This window comes from Mesoplodon bidens (assembly GCF_964165515.1).
Source record: "Mesoplodon bidens genome assembly, chromosome: 8".
In the NCBI taxonomy this organism is placed as follows: domain Eukaryota; kingdom Metazoa; phylum Chordata; class Mammalia; order Artiodactyla; family Ziphiidae; genus Mesoplodon; species Mesoplodon bidens.
Window position 1 is genome coordinate 11,597,325 of NC_138165.1, and position 23,892 is coordinate 11,621,216.

At 35.4% G+C, this 23,892-nt stretch overlaps 1 protein-coding gene across 3 annotated transcripts in view; it reads right to left on the minus strand.

Moving 5' to 3' along the window:
• Positions 1-23,892, minus strand: part of ACTR3 (actin related protein 3) — a 59,085-nt gene that overhangs the window by 26,173 nt on the left and 9,020 nt on the right. For 2 of the 3 annotated variants that reach the window (XM_081242209.1, XM_081242210.1), the window contains exons 2-4: positions 11,411-11,466; positions 7,683-7,807; positions 2,760-2,870 (exon numbers count right to left, since the gene is read on the minus strand). In XM_081242209.1, coding sequence (XP_081098335.1) covers positions 2,760-2,870; positions 7,683-7,807; positions 11,411-11,466 — 292 coding nt within the window. Of the gene's footprint in view, positions 1-2,759; positions 2,871-4,417; positions 4,434-7,682; positions 7,808-11,410; positions 11,467-23,892 lie in introns of those variants that run through there. The other variant, XM_081242211.1, reaches the window with a different exon arrangement.

Genomic DNA, 23,892 nt, shown 5'->3' on the forward strand with positions numbered 1-23,892 from the left:
TTCATTTTAAATAAAATCATTTTTTTAAACTTTAAAAGACACTATAAAAATTTTTTTAGAAAATTAACGAGGATTAGACTTTTTCCGTATGTAAAACCTTTAACTTCTAAACTACTTGATGTGTTTAAACTTAGGAGGGCTTTGGACTATGTTCAAGAGTTTGAAGATAATTCAGTAAGAGTTATATATAAAATTAAGCAAACTAAAAACCAAGCCAGTTAAATTATAAACTCCAAGAAAAGCAGAAATTCTATACAAAATACAATAAAATATAATCAGAAGACCTCACAAGGAAGATATACAAATAGCTAATAAGCACATGAAAAAGTACTCAACAACATCAGTTATCAGAAAAATGCAAATTAAAACCAAAATGAGAAAGTTTACCCACCCAACCAGAATGGCTAAAATTAAAAAAACGGACACATCAAATGCTGGATCTGGATACATAACCAGATCACTAACACATAGTTGGTGGGTGTGCAAAAAGGTACAATCCCTTGGAAAAAGTTCTGAAAGTTTCCTATAAAATCAATCATGCATCTATCCTGTGACACAGCAATTCCATATCTAGATATTTACACAAGAAAAATAAAAACATGTCCACAAAAAGACTTGTTTAAGAATGTTCACAGTACCCAAAAAATATTCACAGTAGTCAAAAACTTGGAAGAGCTCAGGTGATTATCAACAGGAAAATGGACAGGGAGGCATACAATGAAATACAACCCAGCAACAAAAAGCAACAAATTACTTGTATGTGCAACAACATGGATGAATCTTAAGATTATGATGAGTGAAGTCTTACCAAAGAGCACATCTTGTACAATTCCATTTACATGAAACTCAAATATAAGCGAAACATGTATGTACTGGAAAAAATCTGAACAAGGGTTGCCTCCAGGGCATGGGGGCAGGGATTAACTAGAAAAGGGCATGAGATAACTTTCCAGGTTAACAGTAATGCTCTGTTATCTTGATAAGGGTTTAGGTTACACAGATGTATGCATCTGTCAAACCCAGTGGATGGGCAAACTACATCATGCATCCTGCAGGCCAAATCTAGTCCACCACTTCTTTCTGTAAACAGAATTTTACTGGAACACAGCCACAGCCACTCATTTAAGTACTGCCTATGGCTGCTTCCTACTACAACAGCAGAGCTAATTAAGCAGCTGCAAAAGAGACCACATGGTCCACAAAGCCAAAAATATTTGCTAACTAGCTTTAGAGAAAGTCTGCCAATGCCCAGTTAAACCCATAAAATGGTAGGGTTAAGATGTGTGCTTTTATAGAATGTAAGTTTTATATAAAAGAAAAAATGTAAACAATAATAAACTCTAGTTGATGATAATGTATGTTAAAGTACTTAGGGGTGAAATGACTCCATCTGCAACTCATTTTAAAGTGATTAAAAAAAAAAGATGGAGTGATTGAAGGATAACCCAATAGACAGATGTCCTAAAACAATTATAGTAAAATTAATTGCTGAGTCTAGGTTGTGGGTATATTGGGCATTCACTGCAAGGTTCTTTTCAACTTTATGTTTATGGTCCAACCATAAACAATATTCACAATCACAATAAAATATAAAATATTAAAAATATTAAAATATTAATTTAACCCAAAATTAAACTATGTCACAGAAAGAGGGACAAGGTAAGGATTTTGTGTTAAGGAGGGGATAAAAGGAAAAGAACGAAATACTCATCTTACCTAGCAGGAAGTTAATAGACTGCCTACTATTAAAAAAAACCAAAAATATGGGCTTCCCTGGTGGCACAGTGGTTAAGAATCCGCCTGCCAATGCAGGGGACATGGCTTCGAGCCCTGGTCCGGGATGATCCGCCATGCCGCGGAGCAACTAAGCCCATGCGCCACAACTACTGAGCTTGAGCTCTAGAGACAGCAAGCCACAACTACTGAGCCCACGTGCCACAACTACTGAAGCCCGCGCACCTAGAGCCCGTGCTCCACAACAAGAGACGCCACGACAATGAGAAGCCCGCGCACCGCAACGAAGACCCAACGCAGCAAAAAAATTAACATAAATAAACAAACAAAAATACAAGAAATACAAGATATAACTATCAAGAAAAACTCTTTAAAAACTTAAAGTGTTTGCACGGGGGAAATCAAGTGTTCAAGGGTAGGGAGAGGTGAGGAAGGAAAATTTTAATTTAAATTTGATATTATAGCACTTGATTTTTTAACATTATGAACATGCATTACTTTGGTAAAAAAAAAAAAAAGAAAGAAAAACGTTTAAAAATTAAATTATATTGTAGTTTCTTACCAAGAATTACAAATGAAATAATAATCAGACCAGTTATTTTTTTAAAAAAGAAAGTGCCATGTTTCCAACTTTTTCCCCTGAAACTTACTGTTGAAGATACTAAAGATGATACAGCTTTATAACAAAGTCATTAGATACATGACAATTTAATAAACAAGAACATATGTCCTATGAGTACAGATGTGATGAAAACATTCTCATTAAATTTCTTCAAAAATTTCCTCACAGGGCTTCCCTGGTGGCGCAGTGGTTGAGAGTCCACCTGCCGATGCAAGGGACACGGGTTCGTGCCCCAGTCCGGGAGGATCCCACATGCCGCAGAGCGGCTGAGCCCATGCGCCATAGCCACTGAGCCTACGCGTCCGGAGCCTGTGCTCCACAATGGGAGAGGCCACAGCAGTGAGAGGCCTGTGTACCGAAAAAAAAAAAAAAATTCCTCACAGAAATTAAAATTTGTACTTACCAAAAGAAAATAATGGTCTTCAGGTTCTGCCCTTAAATATTTAAAGATCACTTGCTCCATAAACCTTTCCATCAAGTCCCAATCTTCAACTATACCATGGCGGATTGGCCACTATTAAAACAAAAAGTAAAACAAGAATTAAATCTTTACTAATATCAGTAAAAATCAAAAATAAAACAGATCATTAGTGAGTATTAGATGAGGAAAGCATTTCTTAGGTGTGCTAATGACACGCAGATCATTGGAAGATGCACACTTAACTATTTAGAGATAAAAGAAATTATTTCTACAACATATTTTCAGATGTCTCAATTAAAAAACACAATGCACATATGTCAAAATGTTAAAAACTGTTCAATCTAGATGGAAGGTCATTGTACCGGTCTTTCTAGACTGCTAAAAGTTTTGTAATAATGGAAACGTAACCTATTAAAATTTAGCCTGTGAAAATGACAGGTTATGACAATTTGCTTAATCTTTATTAGCTCTTTCACAAGCATTTGTTGTGCGCCTAATATATAAAACACCGTTGATAAGTATAGAGCAAGAATAACCATAAATCAATCAAGCAAAATTTTATAAGACAAGTCATATGTATTTGTTATAGAACCACGGTTCCAAAACGGAGCCCCAGGGTACTACAGCAAATTCTCAAAGACACCGCAAATATTTTACATTTTCCAGGGAAATTTGGTGATACTCAGAATCAGTTTGGCACTGCATACCTACTCTTTTAAAGTAGTTCAGTTTCAACATCAGATCATACTAGATTCCCTTCAAGTAATATCACTTCTTTGAAAAGCTGGGTTGCCAGGAGTTGCTATGATGAAAACTAAACACCTCCCCCCAAAAACCCATGTACAATAAGAAATGAGGACGGTGATGTGCAATCTGATTCCAGGTGTAAGAAACTGTGAAGTGCCCGACAGGCACATGCATCCTACTAGTAATTGTGATTATTTAACAATTAAAAATATGTCTTATTTTTTTCAAGTGGCTACTAAGTTGCTACTTAACAAACAGAACTGTTAGTAATTTCTTTCTAAGTGACACTGTAAAAAATTTTACTGAGAAACTAAGGGCACTGAGAAAGTTTGTGAATCTCTGCAATAAAATAGTTTCACAACAGATGTAACTAAAGATTAGTATTCTGAATATATGAAGACTTCCTTAAGCAAAGTAAAAACGTAGGCATAAAACTTCAAAAAATATACAAAAGAAAAATAAACAAAAAAATACAGTTCCATGCACATAGTACAAATACACCCCCAGTACTTAAGGCTGAATGCATTAGTGAAATAAATATCCTACAGTCATCTACTCAATCGTTAAACCTTTTATCTATTAATTCCTAATATCCACATTTCACCATAGCCTTCTAGATACTAAGTCATTATACTTAAAAAATAACTTTTACTCCCCACTTTGCTTTAGGGAAGGAAAAAATGTACTACATCATTCATTTTATAACATTACTGGAACTGATATATTTTAATGTTCTAAGTGTCGTTTATTCATTTATTCCTCATTTATTATTGTGCACCTACTATAACCATTGGCACAAATGCTAAGGACATAAACATCCTGCCATAAGGAGCTGTCCAGTGAAAGAAACAGATACAAACATAATACTGTAAGTTTTTAAGGAAATAAAGTACCTAGGACAAGATGATCAACTTGGCTTCAGAGGGAAAATGGGAACGCTCCTATTCCTCTATGACTGAGGAGGTCGTATCTAAGCTGGGTCTTAAAGGAGCAACCTTGTTAATTTTGTTTTCAGGGGGTGGGGTAAATAGAGAATAGAAACAAATATATACAAACACCGCAATAATATACAAACACAACAGTTATCAATGAAAAACACGTGTGCCTTTAGGGAAAGGGGTGTAGACAGATACAGCAGTTCTACATGAAGGGGACCAGGTTCTCAAAAACTATTACTTGCCTTATACTTGGGTTTTATTCTATAAGAAACAGAACATCGGTAGAAATTTTCAAGCAGGGTATAAACAAGAATAGCTTCGATTTTTATAAGATTATTAGAGCAGCATTGGGAAAGCTGAAATGAATCTTAAAAGAACCAAGGAAGAAAGACGAAGAGCCCCAGTTGTGGTGTAAATAACGCTAGGCCAGATTCAAGATTTCTGTCACTACGAGGAAAAACTCAAAGATATCATCACTAGGTTTCTAGCTCTAGAGTCAGGATGGAAAAGATTTATTAATTAAGACACAAAAGTTGTGTTTTGTCTTATCTTGGAATAAGCAAGGGTAGAGTATATGTAATAAATTTTGTTTTGAGTATATTAAACTCAAGAGCCAGGTAGTAGGTCGGTGACAGTAGGTACTTGGAAATGGGGTCAAGGAATTGGAAGTAGAGATGTAGGCTGTGGTTGTTGACGAAGGTGTGGATGAGACCACCTAGAGAAAGTCTCTAATAAAGAAATAAAAGAGAATCAAGGACAGTACCTGGGAAATACTGACATTTGAGTAGTAGGCAAAGGATAAAGAACCAGTGACACAGTAGGGGAAAAAAATAAACAAGTAACAAATAAAAAGAATAGTTCACGTTAGGAAGAGAACCAGCAGAGTAATCTTGTGAAAGAAAGACAAATCAAGCAGGATGAAAATTGTTACATATAATTGGATTTAACAAAGAGCTTATCAAATAATGAGACTAAATAAGAAGTTTGGTTTTAAAAGAGGAAAATAAAACAATAGCTAAAATGCTGAGGAAAGAAAGTAGGATTGAAAGAATTTTTGTCGTTTGGGTGTGTTTGTTGCATTTGGAAGACATGAAAATGTGTTTAAAAGAACAGAATCAACGCAGAGGAACTCTGGCCTCTCAGCTCACCGACTTCATCACATTTAAAGGTGTTTTTTCCATTTTGGCCACAGTTTAGATCACCACTATCATCTCTAAATCCCTGAAATGCAAGTACACCCCTCTGATCACAACTTCTTATCCTTCTAGCATACTCCAGCACCTCACTGTATCTCTCTCGATCACAATTAGACTTGCAGTCCACTGGCTGTTGTAATTCTTCCCTCGCCAAAAACCATCCCCCTCACAACACACACAAACACACACACAGTTTAGATTTTAGGCCCCATCACTTTGACTATTCATACTTCCTTTTGTCATTCCATCTACCAAAACCCAACCCAACAGTCCTACCCTAAATTTGCCTAGGCCCAGAATGCTGATCACACAAATCACACAGAACTGGTTGATAAAACTAAGAATTCATAATTGCTATTCCCAAATGGACCTAAATTTACCTGGCAAGCCTTTGTTTCCCTACTCTGTTATCCACAGTGATGATTTTAAGTATCCTCCCTATCACTCAGATTTCACTTTCTCCCCCCCACCGATTTCCTGGGCAGCAGAGATAACATCACCATGTATTTCACAAGGAAAGCAGAAGCCAACAGTCAGGAATCCAACTTTTCTTCACCAAATCTATAAAACTGATTCCATCCTTACCTCTTTTTTCTTTTTCATTTTTTATAATGTAAGAGATCCTCCATATATCAATTAGATCATCTGGATTCCATCCCTTTAACTTTGTCAAGCAAGAGCCCTGTATTATACTCCGTCTTTCCTGTTACTTTAATCTCTTTTTCTAATGACTCTTTCACACTAGCATTTAAGCATCTCTTCCATTTTAAGCCCACAACTTGTCTCTTCATCTCTCCTTCCCAATCAAAGCTAAACCTCACTGAATATTACTGTCATTTTTTTCCTCGTCATTCATAATCCAATCGACTTTAATCTAGCCTCACTGCTCTTCTAAAACTATTCTTATTAAGATTATAAATGACATCCTTGTAGCTAAAGACAGCAAATAACCTATGGGCTCTAGCTTACTTGGTCGCGGCATCCCACACTCTTCTCTCTCCTTCCTGCTTACCCAGTCTCTCTAACTGCGCCTTCTCAGTCTCCTTTGTAGGCTTTCCTCCTCCATCCAAATCTAAATGATGCATTGATCAGGCTCTGTCCTAGGCCTAGCCCTAGGGAATCTTACCCCTTTCAAAGGTAACTAATACCTTCTAAATATTTATCTCCAGTTCTGTCTTGTTTCTAAGCTCCAAGAGCCGAATATTTGTATAACTACAAGCCACTTATAATTATTTCTTCAATGGCTTCCTTTCCACCAATTATAACAGACAAAGTCAGGAAAGCCATTTTTCTTATTTAATGTCAGCACCTAGTAAAGTTGTTTATACCTGGTAGTTGTTTGTTAATGAATAAATTACTAAAATGGAAGAAAAGAGGGACCAAGGAAGAAATGTGCAAATTAGGTAAAGTCAATTTGAATAGTGTTTCCCTTTTGGTGCAAGTGGGGTAGTGACTGTGGGAGCAGACACAAGGAAAGCATCTGGGTTACTAGACTTGTTCTATGTCCTGAACTTTTATGATTACAGTCACAAAAATTTTTAAACTGTGTAACTAAGCCTTACCTATTTTACTGTATATAAATTATACCTCAATAATAAAGGAGAAGGAGGAAGAATGGTAGGGAACAAACAAGAAAGGGAAAAAGATAAAAAGGAGGAAAGAGCATTTCCAGATGACATAGGCTTCAAAAGGGCAGAAAGTGTGGGTGTGAATAAAGACGGGAGGGAAATATCTCTAGGTGTGGCGATGTGGAGGCAAGAGAAAGCCAATCACATTAATGATTCTGAGATGGAAAAAGTAAATACTGCTCACCTGAAGGGGCTAAAATCTTCCTCTTGGGGAAAAAAAACACTACAGTCAAAGCAAGGCTGGGAGAAGCCACAGAGAAGAAGAAATTTCTATTGTGAAGAGGTTGAGGGTATTAGGCTTGTAATTGACTAAAATTCCAAGTGGTACAATTATAGAACAAACTAATTTTTTGAAACAGAATGTTATTTATATTTATACAAATCATAAAAATATACCTTTGTTGCATATGTAGGTTTTTCTATTGCTTCATCACCAATGAAGAAATCTAGGTCATCAACACCTTTCATCACCCTCCTTTGAGCTTGATCACCCACTTTTGCTGACTCCTTAATAGCAATACCTTTAAAATAGAAGTTATTTATACATGTCAAAAATTGTATTTTTTCAAGTGAGACAAATTTTTCATTTGTATTTCTTCCGTAATAAAGTGTTACTAAATAGAACATGATCTAGTATATTTAAAGTGTCAAATTAAAGCAAAAAGGTCATTAAAAAAAAAAAAGACAAAATTCATCTAATACAATGAAAACTCAACTTCCACCCAGAGACAAGGCCTCAAGTGTAAAAAGCCCAAAAAACAAAAGTACTGCTGTGGGAATGTTTCAGTTATATTTTTAAAAACTATGTGAGATCTATTTTGATCTGAGTAAAATTATAATTTCACCAAGTCAACCTATGCTTGATGGACAATCAGAAAGAAAAAACTGAAAAACAGTTATAAAAGTAGGAAAATTGCATGGGGATATTTTTTTTAAAGCTTTCTTCAAATTTCTATCCTATTTGCATTATTATGAACTAGTAATTTAGGTATAACGCTGGCATAAAGACCTGTTAAACTTAAATCACATATACAAAAGGAAATTTCAAATCATTTAGGTAAAAACCACAACAATCTCCTTATATAATTTCAGAAATCCAGCATACAGTTCTAGACCTAAAACTTGTAAATTTCTTAATTAAGTTATAAATTTCTGAATCCTTGAAGTTAAAAAAACAGTTCTTCATTCAAAATATCTGCCTGGGGACTTCACTGGCGGTCCAGTGGTTAAGAGTCTGTGCTTCCACTGAAGGGTATCTGGGTTCCATCCCTGATCAGGGAGCTAAGATCCTGCATTATGCACGGCACGGCCAAAAATTTAAAAAAAAAAAAGGGGGGGCTTCCCTGGTAGCGCAGTGGTTGAGAGTCCACCTGCCAATGCAGGGGACACGGGTTCGTGCCCCGGTCAGGGAGGATCCCACATGCTGCAGAGCGGCTGGGCCCGTGAGCCATGGCCGCTGAGCCTGCGCGTCCGGAGCCTGTGCTCCGCAACGGGAGAGGCCACAGCAGTGAGAGGCCCGCGTACCACCAAAAAAAAAAAAAAATTTGCATGCACATAAGCTGATGTGGCACCCAACTGTTACACTTTCATTTAATAACAATTTATACCCTTAATAAGGTGGGTAGAAAATACTGAAGGAAGTTCTAAATCCAATCTACTTCTAAATGTTAGAAAGCTTCTCTAGCAATTTATTTACAGTGTACACAGACATCAGATGGCTCACTATAAACTTCCTAAAAAACAAAGATTATGAAAATAACTTTGAACCATAGCCACAGGTTTTCCAGATCAAATATCTGTGCTCAGCAGTGGCAGTGATTATACTGGCTCATTATAAAACTGCACCTGCAGCATTAAAACTGGCTGGGTGAAAAAAAAAACCCAAAATCAAAAACCTTCTTTCATACACAAATGGATTTTTAACATGCCACAACTTCTCATAAGACAATGAAAACTAAAACTGAAAATTTTGGCAGAAAGGTGAAATAGAGAAAGGATACAATGGTGATGAGAACCCAAGGTTCAAAAGTTCAAAATTATATGGGCTTCCAACAAAGACTGAACACAGCCACTTAAGAACATAAGCAAAATCAAATTTTACAAGGATGAGAGTTAACATATCAGTAATCTCCTGAAATAAACGTTTAATCACAACATAATGCTTTATAAAAGATTATAAATTAAGAGATTACAAAATCAGCATTTTATGGGTTGAATTGTGTACCCCCAGAAAGATATGTTTACGTCCTAACTTCTAGTACCTCAGAATGTGACCTTACTTGGAAATAGGGTCTTTCAAGTTAAAGTGAGGTTAGCAGGATGGGCTATAATCCAATGACTGGTGTTTTTATAAAAATAGGAAATTTGGACATATCCACGCACGGAAGAAAAACAATGTGAAGACACACAGGGCAGCCATGTGACTGGAGTGATGCATATACAAGCCAAGGAACATCAAGGGCTGTCCGCAAACACCAGAAGCTTTAAGAGGCAAGGAAGATTTCTCCCCTAAAGCTGTCAGCAAGATCTTGGCCCTGCTGACACCTTGATTTCAGACTTTCTCCAGGACTGTAAGTTTCTGTTGTTTTAAGTCACCTGGTTTTTGGTACTTTGTCTCGGCAGCCTTGGGAAACTAATACAACCAATACACAATGGTATAATACTAAACTCAAATATAACTAATGTCAAGTACTAGTCCACAAAAGTACTTCTATTTTAGTCAGCAATAGAGGCAATATTTGTTGTCAAAGTCTTAAACAACAAACTGTCAATATGTTTATATATAAATGCAGGACAAAAGTAAAAAAACAAAACAAAAAAGCAAATCTGTCCCTCAGTGTAGATAACAAATATGCATGAATAAAACATAAAGAAAAAGACAACAGTACTACAAATTAAGACCACTATCTTCCTATGAATGAGCATCAGTGTCCCCTAAAATCTATTCCAGGCATTAAAGAATCAGACTTAGGTAACAGCCTAAGTTCTCAGATAGTAAGAGTTAGATTATTAGATAATAATCCCTAGAGAAGTATACCAAAAGTATATCAGAAGTGCAAAAGTCAAATAGGTTTGTTTCTAGAGAGTGAAAAAAAATATGTACTAGCTTAGCACCCCCTTTAAAGATAATTTTGACACACGCTTCACACATTTTTAATTTTGTTCTTACTATATATAAACAACAAAACAATCAACCTGTTCAAGTCTGATGAGTACCCAATTGAGACTAAAGATTTGCAGTTTTGGGCAAGCAAAGTAATTTCTATCTCATTCTCAACTTCACAGATTTTGAATCCTAAGCTGCTTTCACTATTCTCTGCATGCTTATTTTTCCATTTCTTTCTTATTTTCATAAATTAATAAGAATACACAAAAACATTCAAATAGTCTAATACTAGTGATACTAGAACTGTCTAGGAGTTAGCACCACCAAGGAATGGCTCAAAAGGTTTATCATCTGATATGCTAAAGTCCTAACTTGGCATAGGTCACGTGGTTCAGAAATGTTACTACGTTATGTTCAAAAGGTGAATTGTCTAAAAGTCAGAAGCCTAAAACAGGTTCATCTAGGAACACATACATAGCCCAGGCTAAAGTGGACAGTCAGCTAAAGTGAAGTTAACAGAAATAAGATAAAACAAAAACAATATAAGTATGGCTATAAGACGTCAGAAAACAGCTGAAGTCGGCATCTCTAAAGATGAGATGCCATCCTATTTTGAAACATGAGCTCTTGTCAGGGATGTCAACAAGCACGAGCCCTGCAAACAATCACATCCACAAACCAAAGGACAACCTTTGTAGGCGTGTGATGGAGAATATGCATTACTTAATAGTAACACACACACACATTATTAACAGCAATACCCTCAAAGCCGAAAACTGTTTAATTATCAGCTCATTCATTTTTGTCTTTAAAAAGGTATCTGGCAGATCTGGTAAATGAAGAGCTAAACAGAGATCTGAAATGAATGGTCAGAGGTACAGAAATGAGGCCATGCTTAGAACTTGGCAAACCATGTTTTTAAAGGACTAAATCTTACAGAGTGTCAAAAATGATTATTTATTTTACTTTATTAAAAGATATTAAATCAGCTTTTTTGTGACTTAAAAGAAATACTTACAGGAAGGGATGATAAACTGTGGTTCCGTATTTCCAGCATATCCTAGTTTTGTATACCTGAAAAACAAAAAGAATTTCATAAGGATTTCACAAATATCTCAGCAATTATGAATTTAATTCTTAGATTTCCATTTGTTATAAAGTGAGATTCCACTCTGGGTAAATAATATACAAAATTCCATCATTTCAGTTCATTTAAACATCTCTGCTTTCAACATTATATCAAAATTATAAATACCCATAGCTTTTAACCAGGAACTGCACTTCTAGAAATTGATCCTACAGGGATATTCATACATGTACAAAATAACATGTAACAGGGCCTTTTGCGACACTCTTGCTTATAATAGCAAAAGACTGGAAATAAACAGCCATCAAACTAGTTAAATATGCTTCGTTTATACTGTAGAATATTATGAAGTTATTAAAAAAGAGATTGAAGAAGCTCCTTATGTACAGATATGGAACAATCTCCAAAACGTATTGTTAACTGAACAAAAGCAAGGTACAGAACAATGGTTCGACTATGTGATATTTGTATAAAAGGAAAGGGTAGGGGTAAAACATGTAAAACACAAGCTGCTCATCTCCTCACACGGCCCTGCAATAAACCTTTCTCTGCTCCAAACTCCGATGTTTCGGTTTGTTTGGCCTCATTGTTCAGTAGCATCTTCAGAAAAACTCTTCCTTCAGACAGCTAGTAGATACTTTGATAACTTTTCCTCCCCTTAAGCTTTAAACATGGAATTAAACAGCTTGGATTTTTCTTAAATCTGCCATTTGGATAACTGGATTACTTAGTATAGGAGTCAGACATGGGACAAACGTTCACATTTGGAAGTTACTTACTCAAACTGACTACAGATCCATGCAATTACTATCAAAATCCCAACAATGTTTTTTGGGAGAAAGAGAAAATCTATCCTAAAATTCATATGGAATCTCAAGGGACTATGAATAGCCAAAACAATCTCGAACAAAGTTGGAGGTCTCACACTTCCTGATTTAAAAACTTAGTACAAAGTTACAGTAACGAAAGCTGTGTGGCACTGGCATAGAGACACACAGACTAATGGAATAGGACAGAACCCAGAAATAAATCCTCCCATATATGGTCAAATAATTTTTGACAAGGGTGCCATAACCATTCAAACAGGGAAAGGATAGTCTTTTCGAGAAAGGGTGCTGGGATAACTGGAAATCCATTAATTAATGAACATGGCCTTTTATCTTATACCACATACAAAATTTAACTCAAAATGGATCAAGACCTACATATAAGATCTAAAACTATAAAACTCTTTGAGGAAAATATAGGGGACAAAGCTTTATGACATTAAATTTGGCAAGGATTTCTTGGACATGACACAAGGAGGCAACAACAACCATAAAAAATAACTTGAACATCATCAAAATTAATAACTTTGGGGTACCAAAGGACACTATCAATAGTGTGCAAAGGCAACCCACAAAATGGAAGAAAACAGTTACAAATCATATATCTGATAAGGAGTTAATATCCAGAATATATAAAGAACTCCTACAACCCAACAACAAAATAAACAACCCAGTTTTTAAAACAGGCAAAGGACCTGAACACACATTTCTACAAAGGAGATATACAAAAGGCCAACAAGCACATGAAAAGATGCTCAACATTATTAATAATTAAGAAAATTCAAATCAAAACCAAAATGAGATACCACTTCACATCCATTAGGATGGCTATTACCAAAACATCAAAAACAAAAACAAACAAACAAAAATATCAGTGAGGATATGGAGAAACTGGAACCCTTGCACACTGCTGACAGGAATGTAAAATGGTGCAGCTGCTACAAAAAACAATACGGCAATTCCTCAAAAAATTAATCACAGAATTACCACAAAATCCAGCAATGCCGTTTCTGGGTATATACCAAAAAAAAAAGAAAAAAGAAAGCAGGGGCGTCAATAGATTTTTGTACACCAATGTTCACAGCAACATTATGCATAATAGACAAAAGGTGGAAGCAACGCAAGGGTCCACTGACAGATGAATGGATAAACAAATGTGGTATATACATACAACGGAATATTAGTTAGCCTTCAAAAGGAAGGAAATTCTGACACATGCTACATACAATATGAATGAACCTTGAGGACATCATCCTAAGTGAAATAAGCCAATCACAAATGGTCAAATACGATATGATTCCACTTAAATGAGGTACCTAAAATAGTCAAATTCACAGAGACAGAAGCAGGATGATGGCTGCCAGGGATGGAGGTGAGGTATGGTTGTTACTGTTTTATGGGTACAGAGTTTCAGTTTGGGAAGATGAAAAAGTTCTGAAGAAGAATGGTGGTGATAGTTGTGAATGTACTTAATGCCACTAAACTGTACACTTAAAAATGGCTAAAACTGTCAATTTTATGTTGTGTATATTTTACAACAATTTTCTTAAAAAGCTATGTAAACTTGACAGCTACTGGGGAAAATAATTAAATTCTGTACATATCGTACATGTTAAAACAAAATAAATCTAAATGGATGAAATATTAAAACAGGGCAGGGAAATAAACCATAAACTTTAAAAGGTAATGCAGGATAACTTCTTTATAACCCTGGAATAGGGGAGTCTTAGTAACTATAATTCAAAATCCAGACATTAAAAAAAGACTGATACTCCAATTATGTGAAAGTTTAAAACTTCTTCACAAAAACATACCAAAAGTAGCCAAAAGAAAAATGACCAGAAGAGAAAAATTATCTGCACTCAGAGACAAAGAGTTAATCACCTTAATATATAAAGGATATCTAGAAGGTGATGTCAACAAGGGAGGTAAATAAGGAGAGAAGAAAGGAAGAGTGAAAGGTAAAAGACAATAACCATTCAAAGAAAGAAATATAAATGGCTATAAATGAAAAGATGCTCAACTCTGTGGGGTAAAAAAAGAAAAAAAAAGGCAAATTAAAAGTACACTGAGGTAAATTTCTTACATTCCTAGTTGGAATGACAGAAAATACTCAAAATCATTTGTAAATAAAACAGCCACTTTGGAAAACACTTAAACATTCACTTACCATATGACCCAGCAATTCTACTCCTAGGTATATACCAAAGAAAATATGTCCCCACAAAGAAGTGTAAACATTTGTTCACAAAAGCATTATTCAGAATGGCCCAAAACTGGAAGCACAGTGTAACAGATAAGCAAGGCTTGATATATTCATACAAACCAAAATTATTCCATCTATGAAGAATCAGGAAAATGTAACCCATTCTCTAAGGAAAAGACACTCAACAGAAGATGAAATGACACAATGTTCGAATTATCAGATAAAGACTTGAAAGCTGCTGTGACTGTCACAATGAAATAGTAATGACTAGTAGTAAACATCACAGAAACTCTAAAACTATTAAAAAGAACAAATGGAAATTACAGAACTGAAAAATGCAATGTCAGGTATAAAAAATTCTCTGGATGAGCTAAACAGCAGAACAGAGGAAATAATCAGTGAACGTGAAGGCAGATCAGTAAAAATCATTCAGTCTTACAAGAGAGGGGAAAAAATTAAAAAGAGAGACACAAAGTGAAAAGAATAGATCCTCAGAGACTTGGGGAACAATATCTGAAAGGTGACATAGGTTCCAGAAGGAAGGGAGAGAGAGAGAGAGATGCAGAATAAATCCAAAGAAAACCATACCTAGGCACATCATAATCAAACTACTGAAAATCAAAGATAAAGAAAAATCTTGAAAGCAGCCGGAGAAAAATGGCTCATTAACAGGAAACAAAAATTCAAATTACTAGCACCTTCTTATGAGAAACTATGGAGGCCAAAAGACAGTGGAATAACATTTTTTAAGTCTGAAGGAGGTGCAAATATAGTCAGCCCAGAAATCTTTTAAGAGCAAAAATATCCTTCAAAAATGAAAGTGCAATAAAGACATTTTTGAAATAAAAGAAAATTCATTCTCCAAGATAGATCACATCTTGGGTCACAAATCAAGCCTCGGGAAATTTAAGAAAACTGAAATCCTATCAAGCATCTTTTCTGGCCACAATGCTATGAGACGAAATCAATTACAGGAAAAAAACTGTAAAAAACACAAATACATGGAGGCTAAACAGTGCACTACTAAATAACCAAGAGATCACTGAAAAACTCAAAGAAGAAATAAAAAACTACACAGAAACAAGTAACAATGAAAACACGACGACCCAAAACATATGGGATGCAGCAAAAGCAGTTCTAAGAGGGAAGTTATAGCAATTCAATCCCACCTCAAGAAATAAGAAAAATCTCAAATAAACAATCTAACCATACACTTAAAACAACTAGAGAAAGAAGAACAAAGAAAACCCAAAGTCAGTAGAAGGAAAGAAATCATAAAGATCAGAGCAGAAACAAATGAAATAGAAATGAAGAAAGCAAAGATCAATAAAACTAAAAGCTGGTTCTTTGAGAATATAAACAAAATTGCTAAACCCTCAACCAGACTCATCAAGAAAAAAAGGGAGAGGATGCAAATCAATAAAATTAGAAATGAAAAGAGGAGAAATCACAACTGACACTGCAGAAATACAAAGGATTATATACATGGAATCTAAAAATAAATAAATGGTAGTGATGAACCTAGCTGCAGGGCAGGAATAAAGAGGTAGACATAGAGAATGGACTCGATGACATGGGGTGGGAGGGCGAAGTGTGAGTAGCATCGACGTATATACACTACAAAATGTATAACAGTTGGCTGGCGGGAAAGCAGCAGCACAGCACACAGAGATCGGCTTGGCGCTTTGCGATGACCTAGAGGGGTGAGATAGGAAGGATGGGAGGGAGACTCATGAGGGAGGAGATAGGGGACATGTGTATGCATATGGCTGATTCGCTTTGTTGTGCAACAGAAACTAACAGGGTATTGTGAAGCAATTATACTCCAATAGAGATCTATTAAAAAAAAAAGGAAAAAAAGAAAAGAAAACTCACTGCCATCAAACCTGAGCTAAATAAAGTTCTTCAGGCTGAGGGGAAATGATACCAGAGGGAAACTATGGTATTAATGAAGAACATCAGAAATGGGGAACAGCTAAGTAAATGAGACTTTTTTCTGCTTAATTTTTTAACATACTTTTGACTATTTAAAGCAAAAATCAAATTATCTTGTGGGGTTATAACATATGCAGATGTAATACCTATGATAACTACAGCATACAAGGACAGTAGGGTAGAGGGAGTGTCAAGAGAGTTAACAGTTCTACAGGGATGCATGGTTTCTACTCTGCATAAAGTTTTAAATTATTAACTCTAAGTAAAAAAATAAATAAAATGGTATATCAAAATTCAACTATACCAATTTTTACATTAAATGTAATACGCTACAGTCTCCAATTAAAAGGGAGGGAAGGAAGGAAGAGAGAGAGAGAGAGAGAAGAAAGAGAAAGGAAGAAAAAGAAAGGAAGAAAGCCCCAACTATATATTGTCTGCATGATATGCACTTTAGAGATGGAGAATGAAGATGGATGGAAGGCAAATAGTAAGCTACGTTTGAAGTGGCTGTATTGATATCAGATGAAACTTCTTTAAGAAAAAGAGTTAACACCAGAGATAAAGAGAAATTTTATAATAAAAGGATAAATTCATCAAGAAGACATAACAATCTTAAATGTACATGTGCCTATTAACAGTCTAACGTCAAGCATGGTTTAATAGTACAAAAATCAAGGCTCTACTTTTTAGAACATCTCAATGAATTTCACTGGTTGGAAGACTACCCTATTTCCCTTCCCAGACTCATCTAAGTACCCACAATTCACTTTCATAATCCTCAACCCCTGCAATATACTCTGTTATGTATGAAGTAGAAAGAATCACTTTTATAAAGCCTTGATAATTATATTTAGGAACAAAAAATATAAATCCTAGCTCTTACAAAATATAAATGCTCCATCCTTCTTTTCATTGTTGCTTTTGTTTTATTTTATCCTAATCCTTTTTTTCCTCAAAGGCCCTTTTCAAATCTTCCATTTTCATCAGTCCTTTGGGAACACATCTGATTTTCATAGTATGATTCCCAGGCAAAATTAGTACAGTCCTAATACCTCCCAACTTGCTGTTCCTTAATAAATGGTGTGAGTGTATGTGTTTTCCTGCCTATGTACACGTGTGTCTATTTTTAATATTAATTACACTGTACTTTATTACTTTGAAATATCTCAAGAATACTTTCCAATCTAGTCCTAAACAGGAAAAATACATTTTGTGAATACCTTGATACTTTCTTATCAAATATTTTTTGTCAATTGTAAACAAAAATTTACATATATATGTAGAGAAAAAATAAAACTACACAAGAATAACTCTATTATATAATGCTAGCATATACATACACTTTGTCTTCTGGAAGTCTACACAAGAAATAGTAAATTCTGATTATCTACAGATAGCAGGATGGGAGAATTTTGTTTTTCAAATGAACACTTGTCTTAAATGGTCTAACCATGCACTAAATTATTTTTTAAAAGAATTTTTGAATACGTAACATTAGCCCATGATAAAAATTTTAACAAATAAAACAAGCAATAGTACTAAAGTAAGTTTCCCTACCACATAAAAAGTACTAAAGTTTCCCTACCAGGCCTATCTCCTAGCCACCCCACTGCTAACCCAAGAGGCAATCACTTATGTATTCCAGAGATAATTCATGCATAGAGAGGCATGTATGTTACTTTAATTTAAAACATGTCATTGGGTTATCCTGGTAGTGAAATCATGAATCTATGTCACTTCTTTATGCTTTCCTTTACTTAAATAAGAAAATGTCATTTTCTAAGTGGTCTTTAAAAAGAGACCATAAAATGAAAAAGACAAAGCTATCCTAAGTTTATGAAATTCATAAGGGTAGTATAATACTTTGAAAAACTAAACCAAATTTTTTCTTGTGGCCCAGGGAAGCAAGTTAAATATACAGAAAATCTCCCTGGACTGTGGTAGCAATGAGAAAAGATCTACAATGCTGGTTTTGGTCAGCAAAGTTGGAAATTGCTTTGAGAAAGGAATACAGTAAAGGAGAGAATACAAAAGCACTTCTGAAGTTATCTAAGTGATTAGAAGAACAGCAATGGAAATGTAATAAAGTTAGGAGAGAGGGAAAGTTCGGATTGATAGAAATGAACAGAAAAAAAAAAAAGAATTTTATACAAGAAATGGTTACTTTATTGTGGTCCTAACTGCCTCTGGGCAGAGGGGAAAGTGGATTTGAGGAGAGCCATTTATAATGTTCTTTCATTCTTAAAAAACAGAAAGAAATGAATCATTACCAGGTAATGATTCTGATAAATAGGGGTATATGTTATATTATTCAGTATACCTTTCTAAAAGGAAGAAATTTATTTATGGAAAGAATATTTTTAAGTAGTAAAACCAGTTAAAAGCAGTAGCATCCCTCATGTTGGATATTACTTTTAATTCTGCAAATTCATGTTTATTTATTGAAAGCATGTAGTTGATTTGACAGAGTACTGTTTTATTTAATACAACGGTTCACTTTTCTTTTTGCTTTGAAAAAACTTATGAAGCAAAAAACTACTTGAAGATCCCAATAAATTACGGATATTGAACCACTAAATGAGAACAGAATCTTTAAAATATATATATATATACATTGCAAAAATGAACTGGAATAAAAAGCTAGGACAAAAATCATTCCAGAAAAGAACAAATATGTACCAAAGCTATTACGCTAAATATGGTGCGTGACTCTATAGGCTACCTAAGGGAGAAACAGCAGTAGAGTTGTAACTTTCAATGTTTCAACAATTTTAAACCATACAACAAAATGAATATAAGACCCTAGAACTTTAGGGTGGATAGAACCTTAATAATTTAGTACAACCCATTTTCCAAAATGTCTTGGTATTGAGAACCACTAATTTAAAGTTGAAAGAATTTTATCTCAATATGAATGACCAGCTTCCACCCTAACATATTATAAAAACAAAGTAAAGCACACATAGAGATTTTTACATAACAAGCATAGAATTTTCAAATTTTAAGTGAAAACGGAGGTCTACAAATGAATCCCAATGCCAACTTTCATGATACCTCCATTCTCAGCTTAGCTCTATAGTTTTCTTCCTACTTGTAGTGTGAGGAACTTTTAGCACAAGGATGTAACGGCTAATTCACAGGGAATGTTAGCTATAAAGATAACTGGCAATTTTTAAAAAAGCATTTCCATTTCCAGTTCCCTCCAATGTTCTTCTCATTACATGAAAGTCACTATTTAACACGAAAAGACTGACAAGACGGTTGAGTGGAAGAACCTGGATTCCTAAATGTCAACAGAAATATTCTCCCAGTTCTTCCAGATATAAAACTTAAAATCTAATAATTCCTTTTCACTCTTAGGGAGGAAAGAACATGGACCACAGAATCAGAAAATCATGAGTGAAATGTTTGTTCCACCATTTACTGTCTTGTGATTATAGACTTTATTCCTAAGGAATAAAACCAAATTTGCAAGGCAGTCATGACAATTAAGATAACAGTGGATGGCACTCACTAAGTGTTCGGTAAACATTTCCTTCCCCAGATCATTTTCCTTTATCCAGAGTCCTCCTTTTTTACCCTCTATCCACGCCCATAATTATTCTTTCAAAGACTCTTGGTGATGTTTTCCCAACCTCTTTGCTACTAACCAGTCCAAGCGTCCACCACTAAACATGTAGACTACAGCAGTCAATACTTGTCCCACGACAGAAGCCAGTCACAAATGGCCACAAGTTGGATAACTCCATTTATATGAAATAGCCAAATAGGCAAATCCACAAGGATAGAAAGTAAATTAGTGGTTGCCAAGGGTTGAGGGTGACGAGAATGGAGAGTTTCTGCAAATGGGTATGGAGTTTCTTTTTGGGGTGATAAAAATGTTCTAAAATTGACTGTGGAGATGGTTGCACAACCTGGTGATATACTATAAATCACTCAATTATACACTTTAAAAGGGTAAATTTTATGGTATGTGAATTATATTTCAATAGAGCTGTTAAAAATAAAATACTAGACTCAGACTAATACTGCATAAACTTAACTTTTATCAGTCTTCTGCTTAATGATCTACACAATCAACTGCCCATCAAATCATTCCAAACAACTGTGTCCCATTTAAGCTCCTTCTGAAATAAGGCAGGATAATAAATAAATAAAATACTTGCTGTCCCAAAGCTCCCAATAGGAATACCTCAATTCCCGGTAGGGCAATCTCCTCCTAACTGATCCCTCCCTCAAATATTGTGAAACTCCTTCCTGACTTCCCTTCATCAATAAAATATTTGCTGGGCATTATTAAATACTATGCATGAGGCCATAACTTGGAGCCTGAACAAAAGACATCCTGCCATCATAAAGCTTTCAACTTAGCTTACACATCTTACCCTGACAAAGTCTTCCTACCCTTCCATCTATCATATCCTATTTACACTTTTCCAAGGATTTGATCACATTCATAAACCAACCTCCAAATACTACAGCCCTTATTAATCTCCCCAAACAACTAAATACTAAAATGCCATCCTTACTAATGAGAACCTACTCTTTTAGCACAGGGAGCTCTACTCAATGCTCTGTGGTGACCTAAATGGGATGGAAATCCAAAAAAGAGAGGATATATGTATAGCCGATTCATTTTGCTGTACGGTAGAAACTAACACAACATTGTAAAGCAACTATACACCAATAAAAATTCATTTTAAAAGAATGCTGGGGGCTTCCCTGGTGGCACAGTGGTTGTGAGTCCGCCTGCCGACGCAGGGGACACGGGTTCGTGCCCCGGTCCGGGAAGATCCCACATGCCGCGGAGCGGCTGGGCCCGTGAGCCATGGCCGCTGAGCCTGCGCGTCCGGAGCCTGTGCTCCGCAACGGGAGAGGCCACAACAGTGAGAGGCCCGTGTACCAAAAAAAAAAAAAAATGTTGGCAATGCCTACATAACCAGAAAAAAAAAAAAAAAAAAAAACTATTTCAGTCCTGGTTTGTGCAGCAGGTCACATTGCTGGTATTTACAATCACCTTCTTTCAACACCCTTGGCCTAACCCAACACTCAGCTAGCTCTTCATGGTTCTTTGCCTGAGGAGATGACTCAACATTCATTCTTGAATGCTTTGACCATTAGACGTTCTGCCTCAATTAGGTTATTAGAACTAGCCACTGACTTTTCTCCCCAGCTTTACTGACAAATAAAATTGTAAGATATTGTAATAAATAAACTAAAATGCCATCCTTAATTATTTCACATACATTAGTTTCATCTCTGTAACTTAACTGTAAGCTTCAAGTATAAAACCATGCCATAGCTTTCTGCACATACCAAAGTGTTCAGCATAGAGCTGAAAACACTGTAATAGTGAAATAAGTAAGTCATTACTTTCAACATCCTTAATAACTAGAGCCACAATTATTTACTGTACGCCAATTATTTGGCTATACACTTTACATTGTCCCTAATATTTATCATTACCCTGGATGTTCTCTCTCTTTTAACATATTGGGAAACTGCAACTCAGAGAAGAAACCACTTCAGAGAAATAGCAAAGCTAGATTTGAACTCAAGTATCTATCAGCCTCCAGTCAATGCTGGTTTGTACTGTCTCCCTAAAGCATGAGCGAGTACATACACAGTAAAACCAGAGAAAGAACTAACGGTATAGTTTATCATGCCACCTGTGTGATCTCTCAAGTAATTTACACTCTGTGTCACAGCTTCATCTGTAAAAGAGAATAATAGTAACTATCCCATAGGGTTAGGTATCAAATGAATTAATATATGTAATGCAATCAAATGAACAGTGTATGGCACATAGTATGCACTATATGACTGTTGGCTATTATTTTTTTATCATCATAAATCACCATAACGAAGTCATCAAATATACTTCCTACTCTCATAAACCTGGTTTATAACAGATTGTGGCTTCATACTACCTACAACATGAACAAAGTTAGTACAGAATTCAAGGCCTTCCAGGCTTCCATAATCCAGCTCCAACATCTTTCTACTTTAATTCAACCCAAGAAGCACTTACTGAGCACCTTCCATATATCAGACTCTTTCACTATTTCCCTGTATCATATCAAACATTTCACTACTTCTCTGTACCATCTCAAACATTACTACTTCCTTGTACTATATCAAACCTAACATACCCAAATTCTACTTTTACACTTCCCACCTCACTATTTCCTCCCACTGTTCTCTCACCTGGTACACTAGTCTTATTTCTGCCTACCAATATTTTACTTATCCTTAAAGGCCTACTTCAATTATTATCTCTATCAGGAAAAATTTTTTTCATGTTCCCTAGAAAATGTAAATTTTCCTTCACCTATGATTCCAAAAAATTTCATTTTATACCTACCAGAGCATTTACCATACTGTCATAATCATCTGTGTACATGTGAGATTCCTAAAGGCAAGCAGCATTTCCTATTCATCTTTATGCTCCCCACAACAAAAGTCCTGCAAAAGTATTTATTCATTTTCATAGATGATGCTTACTATTCACTGAAGACCAATTTCTCCAATTATAAACAAATGAAATGCATAAGCTATTTTCCTCCCTTCCAAGTTTTATACATATGTGTGTGTGTGTGTGTATGTATACACACACACACACACATATACATATATACATACACATCCCATTATCTCTTGGGGGAAAAAAAAGTGTAGCTCAAATTATAATCATGGTTTACAATTTCAAAAAAAATATTAAAGAAATAGCCTGTCATTATCAAATAGGTCCTGTTTTCCAAAATACTCCATAATGTCAAATTGCTAGAATATTATACCTCTGTTCTAATGAAAAATCCCATACTATTCACACCATCATCCATTATTCTTAAAAAAAACAAAACAAAAAAAAACCCTGCTCTTTCAACACGTTTAGGCTGAATTTTTTGGAAAAAGTCTTAATTCAAATTGCTAGTCAGTAATGGATCATGCAGTTATCAAAATGAAATAATAAGGAATTTAAGGCAACATAAAGAAAAATGGGCAACTGACTTCTCCATACCCATCTTTTCCCCTACAGTGAACACTCATTTTTTCTGCCAGAATTGAATCGCCATTCCTATCCTGAGGGACCCACAGGAGTCAAAACCTCACATCACTTAATAGAAGGAGGGAACTGACGCTGACCCATCTCACTCCTGTCAGCTTCTATATATCACATGATCTATGTCTAGCCAATCTGAGCCTCGGTCAGAACTTTCAATCTTGACTGAATAACCAAAAGATGAAGAAATGGTTTAGACTTCGTATTGCTAGTGTCTAGTTGCAGCATTCTGCAGACTTCCTGCAGCATGACTGGTAGCAGACTCTTGATACCTGACCTTCCTTTTTCTCTGCTTTTCTGGACCTGGTTCTTCAGCCTTCTCATCAATTTTGTGATCTACATCATATCCCTTCAATTATCCCTTTTTTTGCTTATGTTAGCT